This window comes from Suncus etruscus, chromosome 12 (assembly GCF_024139225.1).
Source record: "Suncus etruscus isolate mSunEtr1 chromosome 12, mSunEtr1.pri.cur, whole genome shotgun sequence".
Lineage (NCBI taxonomy): Eukaryota > Metazoa > Chordata > Mammalia > Eulipotyphla > Soricidae > Suncus > Suncus etruscus.
Genome location: NC_064859.1, coordinates 95055168 through 95069487, shown reverse-complemented (window position 1 = coordinate 95069487; position 14320 = coordinate 95055168). Strand labels below are relative to the sequence as shown.

The following is a 14320-nucleotide window of genomic DNA, read 5'->3' as shown; positions in this document are numbered from 1 at the left end:
AAGGCAAACACTCTACCACTGCTCCGGTCCTTTGCTTGACTTTTTTTAATGGAAGCCAGTCATTCCTATCAGAAGTGGTTCTACTTGAGTAAAACCTGTAAAAACCATTTAAAAAAAAAGAAAAATAAAAAAGACATGGAAAAAATGTCATCTGAAAGTCTTTCACTCCTAAGAGTCTGTTTTTCAAAGTTTCTTCTAAAACATTTCTTTTTTTCTGGAGGAGGGTGTTCATATGTTTTGCTTTGTTGTAGTGCAAGGTTGGGTTCAAGGCAAATGCCCTACAGTTGTGCTATCACTGCTCCTGGCCCATTTTTGCAGTAATACTCTTAACGCAAAGTTCGGCTGCTCTCCTGAATGTTCTCTTGCCTCCCCTCCCTTTCTTCACCTTCTCTCTTGTCTTCCTTTTTTCTTTTTCTCTATCACTTCTTTGACCTTTTATTTTCCTTAAAAGGACCATACCCAACAACCCAACAATGTTTAGGCTTACTCCTGGCTCTGTGTTCAGGGATCACTCATGGCAGTACTTGGACTTTAACTGGCCAGAAAAGTGCCTTATCCCCTGTTCTCTCTCTTTCTCTCTTGCCCCCCCCCTCAATTTCTCCACTTCTTCCTTCCCATCAAGTCCTCCTCCTCCCCAGACAGGCTGAATGCCTGATTTAACGAGCCCTGTGCCTGTCACATTTGTGTTTTGCCTTGATTTATATGGCCTATATGGGAAATGTATTTATATCTATTATATGCTATATAGAGAAATTCAAACCCTTTCCTAAATCTCTCTTCGGTTTCTCCATTTCTAGGGCTTAGGGATCAATCTTCTGGGGCAAGGTTCTACAGCCCCTTTACTCTTTCCCTCTTCTGTTATTTGATTTCATCTTACTTCTTCTTCTTCTTCCTTCTTCTTCTTCTTCTTCTTCTCTCTTCTTCTTCTTCTTCTTCTTCTTTCTTCTTCTTTTTTTCTTCTTCTTCTTCTTCTTCTTCTTTTTCTTCTTTCTTCTTCTTCTTCTCTTCTTCTTCTTCTTCTTCTTCTTCTTCCTCATCTTTCTCCTTCTTCCTCATCTTTCTCCTCCTTCTTCCTCATCTTTCTCCTCCTTCTTCTTCCTCTTCCTCCTCCTCCTTCCTCTTCCTCTCCTCCTCCTTCTTTCTTCCTCCTCCTCCTCCTCCCATTTAGTAGCCCAAGTTATGGTCAAGGGTACTCCAGAGAAGTCTCTTGCATGAACATGAGCTGTATTTCCAAATTACCACATCATCCTTATTTCTCTCTCTCTCTCTCTCTCTCTCTCTCTCTCTCTCTCTCTCTGTTTCTTACTGTCTCTCTTGATCTTGGTCTCTGTCCTTCTCTGTCTCTTTCTCACTCTCTCTTGAGTTGGACATGCAGTTTTTTTTTTACTCTCTCAGTATGTTTTTACACAATCTGTTTTTACTTGTAGAGTTCCATCCGGGTTGGAGAGCCTGGAGTTTTTAGCTAAATATCCAGGTTTAAATCATGTAACAAATTGTGTTACCTCTGCAGTCTCTTGTTGGGAACTTATGTTCTCTGAGCATCTGTTTGTGATCTATAACGTACTGCTACTTCCCCTTATGTGCTACTGTGAATATTAAATGAGATTATTCCTGAAAATTATGGGTGTTTGTGCTCATATTGGTTTATAAAATTGTTTAGGTTTCATGTGTCCTGCTTTAGAGTCAATCATTTTGTATACTGTGTTTTGATTGTCATCATCCATTACTGTCTAATTGGCTCCCTTAACCATTGGCAAGGATTATTTTGAAATATGCACTGTATAAAATATGCATAATATATATTGTCACCTTTGCTCAAACTCCCCCATTTTTTTTCCCAGAGTGTCTGAAACAGTATCTGCATATGATTCTATTCTCAGTCCTGGAGATGCTGGATGCGTTCAAGGGGCTTGTGGAGTTAGAGAGACAATCTGAACCTCATGCTTGCAATATATCCTCTGCATCCTTTTATTTATTTATTTTTGGCCACACCCCGCAGGTCTCAAGGGTTACTCCTGACTCTGAGCTCAGAAATTGCTCCTGGCTTGGGGAACCACATGGGATGCCAGGAATCTAACCTGAGTCCACCCTGGGTCAGCTGCATGCAAGGCAAATGCCCTACCACTGTGCTACTACCACTTTGGTCCCTCTCTGCCCCTCTTTGAGCTAACTCGCAGGCCTCCTTATCTTGTCATTTCTAGTTATTACACTTGCTCTTAAGGCTTTTTCCCATTTACCACTGTTTTGATGTCAATGGTAGAGGACAAAGGTGTCAGAATGACAGATATGAGCGGGAAAAACTAATTTATATGTAATGAATAATGTGTAACTTTATAATTCCATTATCTATAAACGTATTTACATTAATTATCATCATTAATATACTTATTATGTTAATATAATAATAGTATATAATTTAATATAAAATTAAACGATTAATTTGTATTAATTAGTAAACTAATACATATAGTATAGAAGTGCCAAAATGACAAATATTAGGGGATAAACCAATTTTTCTCAGTGGATATGTACAATTGGAATACTGGGACGCACTGTTTGATTTGGGCAAATGATTTTCTTTGAGCTTAGCAGTTGTGTTTTGATAATGGGAATAATAGCCAATGTTTTCTGTCCAAAGACCACTAGCCACTGTGTGAGATCTCTCATTCTCTCTGTCTCTGTCTCTGTCTCTGTCTCTGTCTCTCTCTCTCTCTCTCTCTCTCTCTCTCTCTCACACACACACACACACACACACACACACACACACCACACACACACCACTTATAGGAGACATTTTCGAGATTACATGTGATTTAATCTACAGAGAAAGAGACTTATCCTTTCTTGGAAATTAGAAAGAATTTATAAAATCACGAGAATTAATTGGGATTCTCCGTGTACCGCAAAGTGCAAATTGAATGGACCCAGGGACACGATATGGAGCGTGATAAATAAACCGGGTGACTCATTTGAAGTTTCTAGTCTCTGCAGCCCCCTTGTGGCCGCTGGTTGCAGTAGCTGCCCCCAAATTCAATTACTGGTTTGATGATTGATTTGTCTTTGGAGAATTCGAGACATAAACGGTGGAGAGGGAGTGGAAAAAAAAAAAACTGTGTATTCATATTTTTTAAATATCTCAAATATAATGTTTTCCTTCATTTGTTTACATGCTTGATGAAAATCAAATATAGAAATGTAAGTAACAGAAAACGATTAACCTCCTCTTCCCATTCCTTCCTTCTCTTCCTTCCCTCCTTCCTTTCTTTTCTACAATCTAGGAGAATCTTCTCCTTAAATTACAGTTGTCTTTGCCCCTAAATAAAATGCACCGGGGCCGGTGAGGTGGCGCTAGAGGTAAGGTGTCTGCCTTGCAAGCGCTAGCCAAGGAAGGACCAAGGTTCGATCCCCCGGCGTCCCATATGGTCCCCCCAAGCCAGGGGCAATTTCTGAGCGCTTAGCCATGAGTAACCCCCAAGCATCAAATGGTTGTGGCCCCCAAAATAAAAAAATAAATAAGATGCACTCAGTTTTAGTGCCCGGAAGAGGCAAATTCTCTCTTAAAGTAAATGAGTCAGTCGCCAAACATAGAGCTGGAAACAGGTCATTCTGAGACTCAGTATCGGGCCTTCCGGTTGCCACAGTGCTCCAAAGAGTCCAGTAGGGAAATACAGAGGTGCTGTTTGGCCATTTACACCTCCTAAAACCCTCCAAGGGGGTACTCTGGCAAGCCCTTTGGGGCCCAGGGAAAGAGACTCCACTGCAGACTCAGCCTCAGTCTTCTGGAGGTAGTGAGAAAGAGATGCTGGGCCCGGAGAGATAGCACAGCGGCGTTTGCCTTGCAAGCAGCAGACCCAGGACCAAAGGTGGTTGGTTCGAATCCCGGTGTCCCATATGGTCCCCCGTGCCTGCCAGGAGCTATTTCTGAGCAGACAGCCAGGAGTAACCCCTGAGCATCGCCGAGTGTGGCCCAAAAACCAAATTAAAAAAAAAAAAGAGAGAGAGAAAGAGATGCTGCACCTTCCAGGCTGTGAGTTCCTCATGAGAGGATTGGGTTTTTATTTTTTTTTTTTAGCTCTGATGGATGGCACAAGGCCTGGCAATCAACCTTTCAGGAGGAAGGAAGGGAGAGACTTGGATGCACCCAAGAGTTATTTTGTCTGTGGTCCTAGCGAACCGCTCATTATAAACACAGTCATTATCTGAGTTTTGTGTTGGCAGCTTAGGAGAGATGAAAGGAAAGAGAGATCAGAGATATGGTTCGCTGCTAGAAGGAAAAAGGCCTACAGTTCATGATTTGCGCTACTCCCAGGGCTGGGAGCAGAAACGTCTGATGCTTATTTTTGTTTCTCAGCTCTTCTTGGCCTGTTTGCAGGGGAGACTGTGTCGTGCTGAAAAGGATGCAAGAAATGATTTATATATTTTTGGGGGGAGGCGCCTATGGCCCCTAGAGCTTGTGACTCAGTTTCCCCATCTCTCAAACTTTCAAACTTTCACATCTTTTTCTTGCTTGAGACTAGAGGAGGTGACACGAGTGGACCACCTTTCTGAGACACATCTGGAATGTCTTTGCAACAGCAAAGGACCAACAGGGGCCTCCAGGTCCGGGCATTGTGTCCAAGTAAGAAAGGGTCAGCGACAATCCTCCCCCAAGGCTCCATGCCCAGCTGGTCTCTCTCTCTCTCTCTCTCTCTCTCTCTCTCTCTCTCTCTCTCTCTCTCTCTCTCTCTCTCTCTCTCTCTCTCTCTCTCTCACACACACACACACACACACACACAGAGTTGGCAAACGTCCGTCCCCCAACGTCTCCCATGGCGATGTAGCCTGCAATCTTAGCCGTTAGGGCCTCTAAATTCCCAATTAGAGAGAGGGGCTTGCTTACCAAGGCCCTTACCAATCCCACTCTTGCCCTCCACCCAGCCTTGCAACACCTTATTTTATTTTTAATTTCTTTTTTCTTTCTCATTTTTTTTATTTATTGTGGCCAAAGTAAGTTACAAATCTTTCACAGTAATATTTAAGGCACATAGTGACCATGAATAAGATGAAAGGCATTCCCACCACCAGTGTTGTCCTCCCTCCCTGGAACCCCTGTTCCCAGCATGCACCCCATATCTCCCTCCTTTGCCCCCCATAATGCTAGTGTAACTAGTTCACACTTATATAGCTTGCAACAACCTCTTTTTATTCCTTTTTTTTTCTTTCTCACTTTTTTTTTATTGTGGTCAAAGTGAATTACAAATCTTCTATAGTAACATTTAAGGCACCATGAATGAGATGAGGGCCATTTCTACCACCACCAATGTTGTCCTCCCTCTCTGGCATCCCTATTCCCAGCATACATTCCATATCTCCCTCCTTTACACCCCCCCCAATAATACTAGTGTAACTGTTCCCCACTTGTACAGCTTGCAACACCCTCTTTTTTTGCAACGCCGCCAGCTAAATTCGGGCACACTGAGACCCCTAAGCCTGAGTCAGTCCGGGGAATCTGCAGGAAGGACCAGAGGAGGCAAAAGAATGGAGCGAGGATGGATGGAAGGAGGGAGGGAGACAGGCCAGGGGTGGGGGCGCGCAAGTCTGCTTTTCTCAATGAATGGCGAGGCCTCTGCTCGATTTGCATAGAAACCGAGCGCGGCCTCGCCATTGGCTGGCCGGGGGTGAGTGGAGGCGTGGCGAAAGCCAAAGGGGCGCTCTGATTGGATGCACCGACACCGCCTCCTCAGAGGGCCACGCCTCTAAGAGGCCAAGCCCCCTCCCCAGCTGCGGAGTGAGTGGCGGGCGCCCGGCAGATGCTTGCAAGCGGCTCCAGGGAGGAGGCCGCCAGCGAGCTTAGCAGCTGCAGCGGTCCAGAGAGAGAGAGAGAGAGAGAGAGAGACAGAGAGAGAGAGACAGAGAGAGAGAGAGAGATAGACAGACAGACAGAGACAGAGAGAGACAGAGAGACAGAGAGAAGAAAAGAGAGAAGAGAGAAGGCTCCAGAGGGACCCCCTGAGGATGCTCGGATGTTCTGATCCATCTTCCCTTAGAAGCCGCTGTCAAAATTTCAGCTCTCCTGCCCGGAGTGCTCCCTCTCCTCCACCTCCTCCTGCAAACTCGCCTGCTTGCAAACTTGCTCGGCCTTGATTTTCCTGCTCCTGCTCCTTCTTGCTCCAGCTTCCATCCAGACCCAGAAAAAGAAGTTAAGCCTGCAAGGGAAGATCTCTAAGACTCTCTCCAGCTGCAGGGAGGCGAGAAGGAGGGTCCCGGTGCCTTCTCTCCCAGCCGAGAAGAGCCTAGGAGGAGGAGGAGGAGGAGGAGAAGCAAAGCCAGGGAGGCAGCCAGGACTACCCAGCCAGCCGCTGCCAAAGTTGGGGAGGCTCCGGAGGCCTCCCCTAAAGCGGACAGCACAGAAGACCCCAGCTCTGGCCGCCGGGGGCAGAAGAGGACGGGTCCCCTAGCTGCTGCCTCCAATCTCCTTCCAAAGCGGAGTAGTTTTTTGCTCCGGATCTCGAGGACGAGGGTGCTGGGAGAGGGAGGACTCTGCCTAGAATCTGGGAAGCGCCTTGGGGACGCCCTGGGTGCATTTGGAAGAACTCGGGGCTCGAACGCACACGGACGAGCCCCGGACTGCAAGTGGAAAGAGCTTGTTTGGAATCCAGCGAAGATCTTGGATTGAAGGGTTTTTTTGGGGGGTGCAGCAAAGGGCACCCCCAAAAGGTGCCAACAACTCTTCTTCTGGAAGGATGGAAACCCCCGGACTGCTGCTGCTTCTGCTGCTTCTACAGCCGCTTTTTGCAGCTCCAGCCCCGGGGATCGGGGTGCGGCCGATAATGGGGGGTTCGGGGTCTCTGCTGCAACCCCGGGAACCCCTCAGCTATTCGCGCCTGCAGAGGAAGAGCCTGGCGGTGGACTTCGTGGTGCCATCGCTTTTCCGCGTCTACGCCCGGGATCTGCTGCTGCTGACCCCTTCGGAACCGAACCCTGGCCGGCCCGAAGCGCGTGGATCGCTGGTTCTGGATTGCATCCCTTTGCTCCGGCTTCTGGGGTCCCTTCCTCCCGGGGTCACCCCGGACTCTGGCTCCAACGCCCAGGCCCAAGCCCGGACGCTGTCCAGGGTGCTGAAAGGCGGGTCGGTGCGTAAACTCCGGCGCGCCAAGCAATTGGTGCTGGAATTGGGCGAGGAGGCGATCCTGGAGGGCTGCGTGGGGCCCCCCGAAGAAGCTTTTTCGGGGGGCATGCTCCAGTTCGATCTCAGCGAGCTGTTCAGCTGGTGGATCCATCACGGCGAAGGACGCCTGCGGATACGCTTGATGCCCGAGAAGAAGGCATCCGAGGGGGGCCGGGAAGGCAGGTTGTCAGCAGCTATCCGAGCCTCGCAGCCCCGTCTGCTTTTTCAGATCTTCGGGACCGGTAAGCAAAGTGAAGGGGGTTCTTCCTCTTCTAGCTCAGCCATAATCCCCCCATTGCTCCCTGAACGTTTTGCATTCACTCCTCTCCACCCCAAATACCCAGGGTCTCCCTTCCTCTCTGGCAATCCACTTGGAAGAAACTTTTTTGTGCACTTGGCCAAATGCCTCTTTTTTTTTTTTTTAAACCAACTTCCATAGGGTCCGAGTCTTTCCCCTTGGAATTCTTCCAAGCTCAATACTAGTATTAAATGCAGCTACTTCCCCCCCCCACCACCACTTGCCCCTCTTTCTGCCCCCCTCCCATCCAGATATTTGGGAAGAGTGTGGTGCTTAAGCAATATGGAATCTCTCTGTAACTAAATACCCACTCACCGAAGTAACATCCCAGAGGTTGGCTGAATCACGAATGGTTTCTTTAGGATTTATTCTGCCTCTTCCCTAAGTCTTGTGAGACATCATGGGGAGACCCTCCCTCTAAAGAGCAAGGAACTGAGAGCATTCAGAGGGAGGGGTGCTGAGCTAGGTAAGAAGGGTACAAAGTTGTCCAGGTTGTTTTTGTTTTGAGGGAATCCCAGTGGAGCCCTGGAGAAAATGGGAGTTGGTTTCTGTCTTTCCTTCCCTGCCTTCCTCCTTTCACTCTGTTTCTTAGCTTGTGTGTGTCTAGAGCAGAAGCTCTGGGTGACCACGCAGGCCTGTTTCACTGCAGGTCTTTCAGCTGGAGATTTCGGAAATGAGGTTTCTGTTTCATTTACTCCCTCATCTTCTTCCCATATTCATTGAGTTCTACGTTGGGGGGGGGAGAAGTGGGGCTGGGTTGGAGACACTTACTTGTGACTCTCTCCAGAGTATCCTTTGACTGGAAACCAGGTGGTTTTGAATGCTGTTTTCCTTGTAAGCAGAAAACACGCCGAGTAAATGAATGAGATAAGCTCGTAAAAGAAATCATGCCTTTGAGAGAAGAAAAAAAAAAAAAAAAGCCGACACAAATTCCATTGAGCAAACCCAGCTTCTTTGAGCTCCTTCTCATCGTTAGAAAGAAATGAAATTCTTATGCTCCAGTGATTACTAATGTCTAGTATTAATTGGATGGAAAGCCTGGGAAAAAAAGGGCTCATTGTTGAGCTACAAGTATCTCCTGTGCTTGCCCTAACACTCACTCACTCACACACACACACACACACACACACACACACACACACACACACACACACACCAGATACTCACTGCACATGGACCACATTCTGGTCTGTAATTCCCATGCCGAGGACAACACAGTTTGTATGCACATTTTTGCATCAGTAATTTGCGGGACTGGCAACTAAAATAATTTCCTTGTTTTCCATGGTGAAACTTAAATCATCCATTGTCAGAGGCAGGTTGGGATGAATTTGAACTCACCTTTGGTAGACAGACTAGGCCTATACTGCTGTCTTGACCTAGCTACTTTTGTGAAGAACATCTGTGCTTTAATGCCGTGGTGGCTTCTGGGCTTCTGTACATACAACATTTGCTTTTAGTGCCGAATGTTTCTGTGAGTGAATAGAAAAAAAACACTTCCTGGGAGTTAATGATTTTCTTCAGTTTTAGAATCTGGGAGATGTCTGGATATTTTTCTATCATGACTTTTGTTCAAAGATCATGGGCCCCACAGTCCATAGCTGCTGTTGCCAGATGTTGATGACCGGCTAAAGGAGTCCTCTATGCCTCTCTCAACTTGCCTCCTACAAACAAGCAGGCTACAAAAGGCATGGGAAACTGAAGAGAGAAAAACTTCATGGATCTGACACATTTAATTCAGACAAACTTTAGATAAGAAGTTGGAAGTGGCTGGTGGGTGGCATTGGTGGTTCTGAAGAAAGGAAAATGCTCCCAGAACTTCCCTTCTCCTGGCAGTAGCAAAGTTCTGTGAGTCCCCCTAGGCCTCCAACAAAAGCACAGTCCACTTGGCAGCTATATCAAGGCCTTCTGCATCATTGGACACATCTAGTAGTGCCGGTTTCAGAAAGAGCCAGGATTCTGCCATTAAAAGGCTAGAAATTTTGGCCAAGAGTTTTTCAGCAGGATTGGGATCAAATGATTATTGATGGGATCAAATAAGACACTAAGTGTAACTGGATGAGCTCTCCATGACCTCTAGAGAGACAGACAGCTTATTGAAAGGCGCTCCAGGCCTTGTGGCGGGCTATCACACTTGGAACAGGCCAGACTCTCCTGCTCTGAGACATATGCTGTCTGCTGCTAGGCCGCCAGCCACGCAGGACTAACCTCTTCTTGTCTTGCCTCAGCCTCCAGCTTCCTTCAGCTAGAGCCTTCTCTGCACAGCTTCATAGAAAAGGAGTAGGGAGCAGATATAGTGTGCTCTAGGATATATATGTTGAGGAAAACATAGATCATTCCATTTACGTTTTGGTATAAGGATAAAAAGAAGCTTAGGTTTTCCTTCTTGCATGAGTCTTATTCTATAGCATGTTTGAGGAAATTGGTTTATTCTTTTCATGTAGGCTCTGCTTCATAGAGAGGGCATTGAACTCTCTGTTGCAGATGATATTCCATTATATGAAAAGAAAATGGGACCCACTCAAGAGTATTTCTCTCTCTCTGAATATTCTGATTAGCTGTGCATAAACATGTGAGTGAGGCACTGTGTGCGGGGGGGCAGAGGCGAGGATGGGAGTTTTGTCCCCACTCAGCCCTACCCACTTGTGTTTAAGGTTCTGGAGCGGCCCATTTAGCTCAGGTCAAAGCTAAGTTCTTAATTCTGAGCAGAGTCATGAGTAGGGATGTGGTCTAAATGGTTGAGTCCTCAGGCAGGACAAAGTAACACCTTTATGCTGCTTGTGACTCAGTTTATCTGGCAGGACTTGCAACTGACAGGTCATTATACATAAAAGGCCTTATGATAAGTGACACGCTCATCGTTTTCCTTTGTGAGTGGTTTGGAATTCATAAATGGTGTCAGTGTACCAAAGTCTGAGAAAGTTCTCTAAAAACAGCCTCTCATGGAAAAAGAAGTGGGGTGAAGTTTTCATTTGAATATGATGGAGCACCTTCTGGTGACAGATAAAACTGCAGGAATGATGTCATGGGGTGACCACTACCTTGCTCAGAGGCTACGTTGATTAACTTAGAGATGTTTTAATATCTTGCTTCAGTCACCCCCCCCACACACACACATAAATACAGGCAGAGACTCAAGAGATGAATACTTGTGGGATAGCAGGGCCAGCTTATCTGTAAGCAACACCCACGTTGCCCTGACCCTGTATAAAGGGAGCTCAGTGAATTGACACCTCCCTTGTCCTATGGAGAAGCCCGAGATATTTAGAATAAATGTGCTTAATACAATATACCTGACCCTTGACCATTTATAGCTGTTAGTCCATTCCTATTTTTTTTCTGGAGAGTGCAAAAAAAAAATCAAATAAAGATAGAAAGGAAATGAAAGGTCCCAATAGGGATATCAGTTATTGGAAGTAAATTGGGAGAGTTGGACGTTGTCCAGAGAAGAGCAAGGAGCTTGATTTAAGAGTTGGAGAGACTGATTTATGATGAGAGATGAAAAGAATTAAATATATATGGCCGGGTTGAGTGGGAATGAAGGCAAAACCATGGCAACAATCTACAAATCTTTGAAGAGAGAGAGAATGGCGCTGAAGGAGAGGAGTTATTTAATGTGGTTCATAGTAATAGGATAAGACTCACAGAAGGAAACTTCAGGTTGGATATCAGGGAAACCTTATTTTCTAAAACTGATATTCCCCTGACTCTGGAATGGAATTCCAAGGCAGCAAAGAGTAAGGTGAGATGTGGGTCAGGCGAGTGCCACTCTATTCATAATTAATCCGTTCTATATTTGCAAATGTAGAAAAGCCACAACAGACTGGAGATCAGTTGTGGGACTTGTGGCAGGAATCAGAATTCTTTGGGAACACCTTTCACTCCAGAGAACCTTTCTCTACCTACTGTGTTTCCAGAGAGCAGGGATGAGGAGAGAGGGAGATAAAAATTCCATCTGTAACTTTGCAATAGTTGGGAAGCCAATACAAGAAGATTTTTAAGGACAAAATATTTTTAAACAACCAGCTTTATTTTCAATTTATGACCCATACTTGTCATTATACTGCCCTAGGGGGACCATAGTCTGGATATTTACTGGTAGGAAGTTCACCCAAGGAACATCTATGGCCCATCTGTTGACACCATGACAAGTCATCACACAGATACACATGTACACAGGTACATCATACAAAAGGTACTTGGCTTTGCTTTTATGTATTTATGTATTTATTTATTTATTTATTGGTTTGGGGGCCACACCCTGTGTGCTCAGGGTTTTTTTTCTGGCTTGGCAGTCAGAAATTACTCCTAGCAGGCTTTGGGGACCAATTGGGATGCTGGAATCAAACCCAGGTTTGTCCTGGGTCACTACTGTGCTGTCACATCCCAAGAAGGTACTTGACTTTTGAGATCAGGTCAGTTCTGAGTTCATCAATTTCTCCTTGCTACCTGAAAACCCCCTGGAATGTGAGAATATATACTGCTGTTTGAAAGATGAAGTTCATTTAATGCCAATTGATCCTTTCACAAATTTACAGAAGAGAAAGAAGGCCCGCGAGGAGTTTGCATGGAGGAGAAAAGAGGAGAGTGTTGCCATTAATAAAAAATGAAAAAAAAACCTTTTCAAAGAAGTTGGTCTAGTGAAGGTTGGAGGGACTGGCCTAGGGATGGGAAAGGTGGGAGGGAGGGTGGGGTCAGCATAGTTATCACCCGCTGGCATTCGTAGGAATTACCGGCCAATAGCTTTTACTTCCTGTGAATTTTTTAAGCCTGACTCATCAAGGACATTTTTTTTTGCCTTCCTTTATAGCTATTATTAATATCCTGTTACCGTTGTATGAAACAATTTATAAAGTATTTTCACGTTTTATTATTTTGATTCATCCTACAGTAGGCAGGGCAAGTACTTGTTCTGTTTTGCAAATGGAGCGTTTGAAAGCAAAATGTCTGATGACACTTTTCCAAGGTCACTCAGGTTGAAGTAGCAGACTGGACAGCGCCCATCAGGTGGTGTGAGGTCTTGAGAGACTACACACTGCATTATGTATTCACGGGGACAACAAATAAGCTTTGCTTTCAAATTCAAAGTCTCTCAGTGAGGCCACCTTCCTTCCCATGGTACAAACTGAAATGGAGACATGCGGATTCATGTGAACTACATTGCCCTTGAAACAAATATTTGGTGGACTATGACTTAATAAGCTACTTAAAAAATCTTTGTGGCCTAAGTTTTTCCCTATATAAAAATGAGGACAGTAATAGTGCCTGACACAGGATTTTATCATAATTGTCTATGTAAATCCTTAAGTCCATGTATGACATACATTAAAGTGCTATCACCTGGACCATAGTTAGCACTAGCAAATGCTGGCATCTGGCTGGACAGGTCATGCACTCTCCACATCTCAAGTGCCAACACCTCTTAGTGTATCTGGATGGTGCCAATTGGAGTTGCACCATTTTTCTTTCTTTCTTTCTTTCTTTCTTTCTTTCTTTCTTTCTTTCTTTCTTTCTTTCTTTCTTTCTTTCTTTCTTTCTTTCTTTCTTTCTTTCTTTCTTTCTTTCTTTCTTTCCTTCCTTCCTTCCTTCCTTCCTTCCTTCTTTCTTTTTTCTCTTCTATCTTTCTATTTCTTTCTTTCTTTCTCTCTTTCTCTCTCTTTCTTTCTTTCTTTCTTTCTTTCTTTCTTTCTTTCTTTCTTTCTTTCTTTCTTTCTTTCTTTCTTTCTTTCTTTCTTTCTTTCTTTTAAACTAGACTAATAAGGAGAGAGACATATGTTATTGGGTTACTTTTCTTTCCTATCCCATCTTCCTTTCTTTTCTTTATTTGGGGGGGGTTTATATAATTTCTTTAAGCATCATGGTCACAAACATGTTCATAATTAGATTTCAGCCATAAAATGCTTACACCCTTCATCAGTGCAACTTTCTTGCAGAAAAGTTGGAGTTGCACCATTATCTTTTATGGTTCATGCCTAGTAACCCTGCCAGCAGCAGTAGTTCCTCTTAACATCAAAGAGCTAAGAGGCAAAGTCTGTTAGAATTGTGGATAGTGACTACATGGTTGTTTTTCATCTCCAAGGTGAGCTATACCCCAAGGGACCTGACTTTTCTAAGGAATGTGAATGGGCAGGAGAATTGAAGCATGGTCCTCGCTTCATTCCTAGCAACTAGAAACCTCTTGGAGGCCTTTTGAGTTAAGATTTAATTGAATAATTCAAGCAGTCTTTTCACAATACAATTCATTTTTCTTTCTAGAAAAAGAAATCAAGACTTAGCTTTATGAAAATGTGAAATCAAACTTGGACCCAAAACTGGATAGTAATATTCTAGAAGATCCATGACACATCTTCTTTAACTGAGGTGATCTGTACAGGATGTTTTTCTTTCTATCTAGATGGGTGCTGGGTCCTGGACCCCTGAGAGCTCCTTCGCTGGATCTGATATTCTAATTACATTTCTAGCTTTACCTGCTTCACTGTCAAGGAGAGGACAGGAAAGAGAACTACCAACTGACTAAGGAACATGAGCCCAATAGAAGCACTTAAACTTTTGAAATTTATAGATCCCAAGGTCTTGGCTGGGAGGCTGTCTTAGGATTAAGACTTCACTCCATCATTAATTGGTTTTGTACTATAAACCATTGTCTCCAGAGAGGCACATAGACACTGTCTCTTCTTGGGAATAGAATAATAGGAATGATGGTGAAGGTGGCGCTAGATACGGAGATAAAGAAACCTAACAAGGAGCTACATGGTTGCCCTTTCCTTCGAATTATTGTATTAACCTCTGGTCTAGATCATGGTAAAGGCTCCTTCACAGAATGGTACCTAGAGTCTTTGACACTCAGCTTCAAGTATGAAAAAGGAACACTTCAA

The 14320-nt window shown here is 44.6% G+C and overlaps 1 protein-coding gene across 1 annotated transcript in view; it reads left to right on the top strand.

Annotated features, from left to right (window-relative positions):
* The first annotated feature begins 6799 nt into the window (after positions 1-6799).
* The window catches only part of ALK (ALK receptor tyrosine kinase), a 713821-nt gene continuing 706300 nt past the window's right edge, over positions 6800-14320 (top strand). The window contains exon 1 of the mRNA XM_049784231.1: positions 6800-7389. Coding sequence (XP_049640188.1) covers positions 6810-7389 — 580 coding nt within the window. The 5' untranslated portion in view covers positions 6800-6809. The remainder of the gene's footprint in view (positions 7390-14320) is intronic.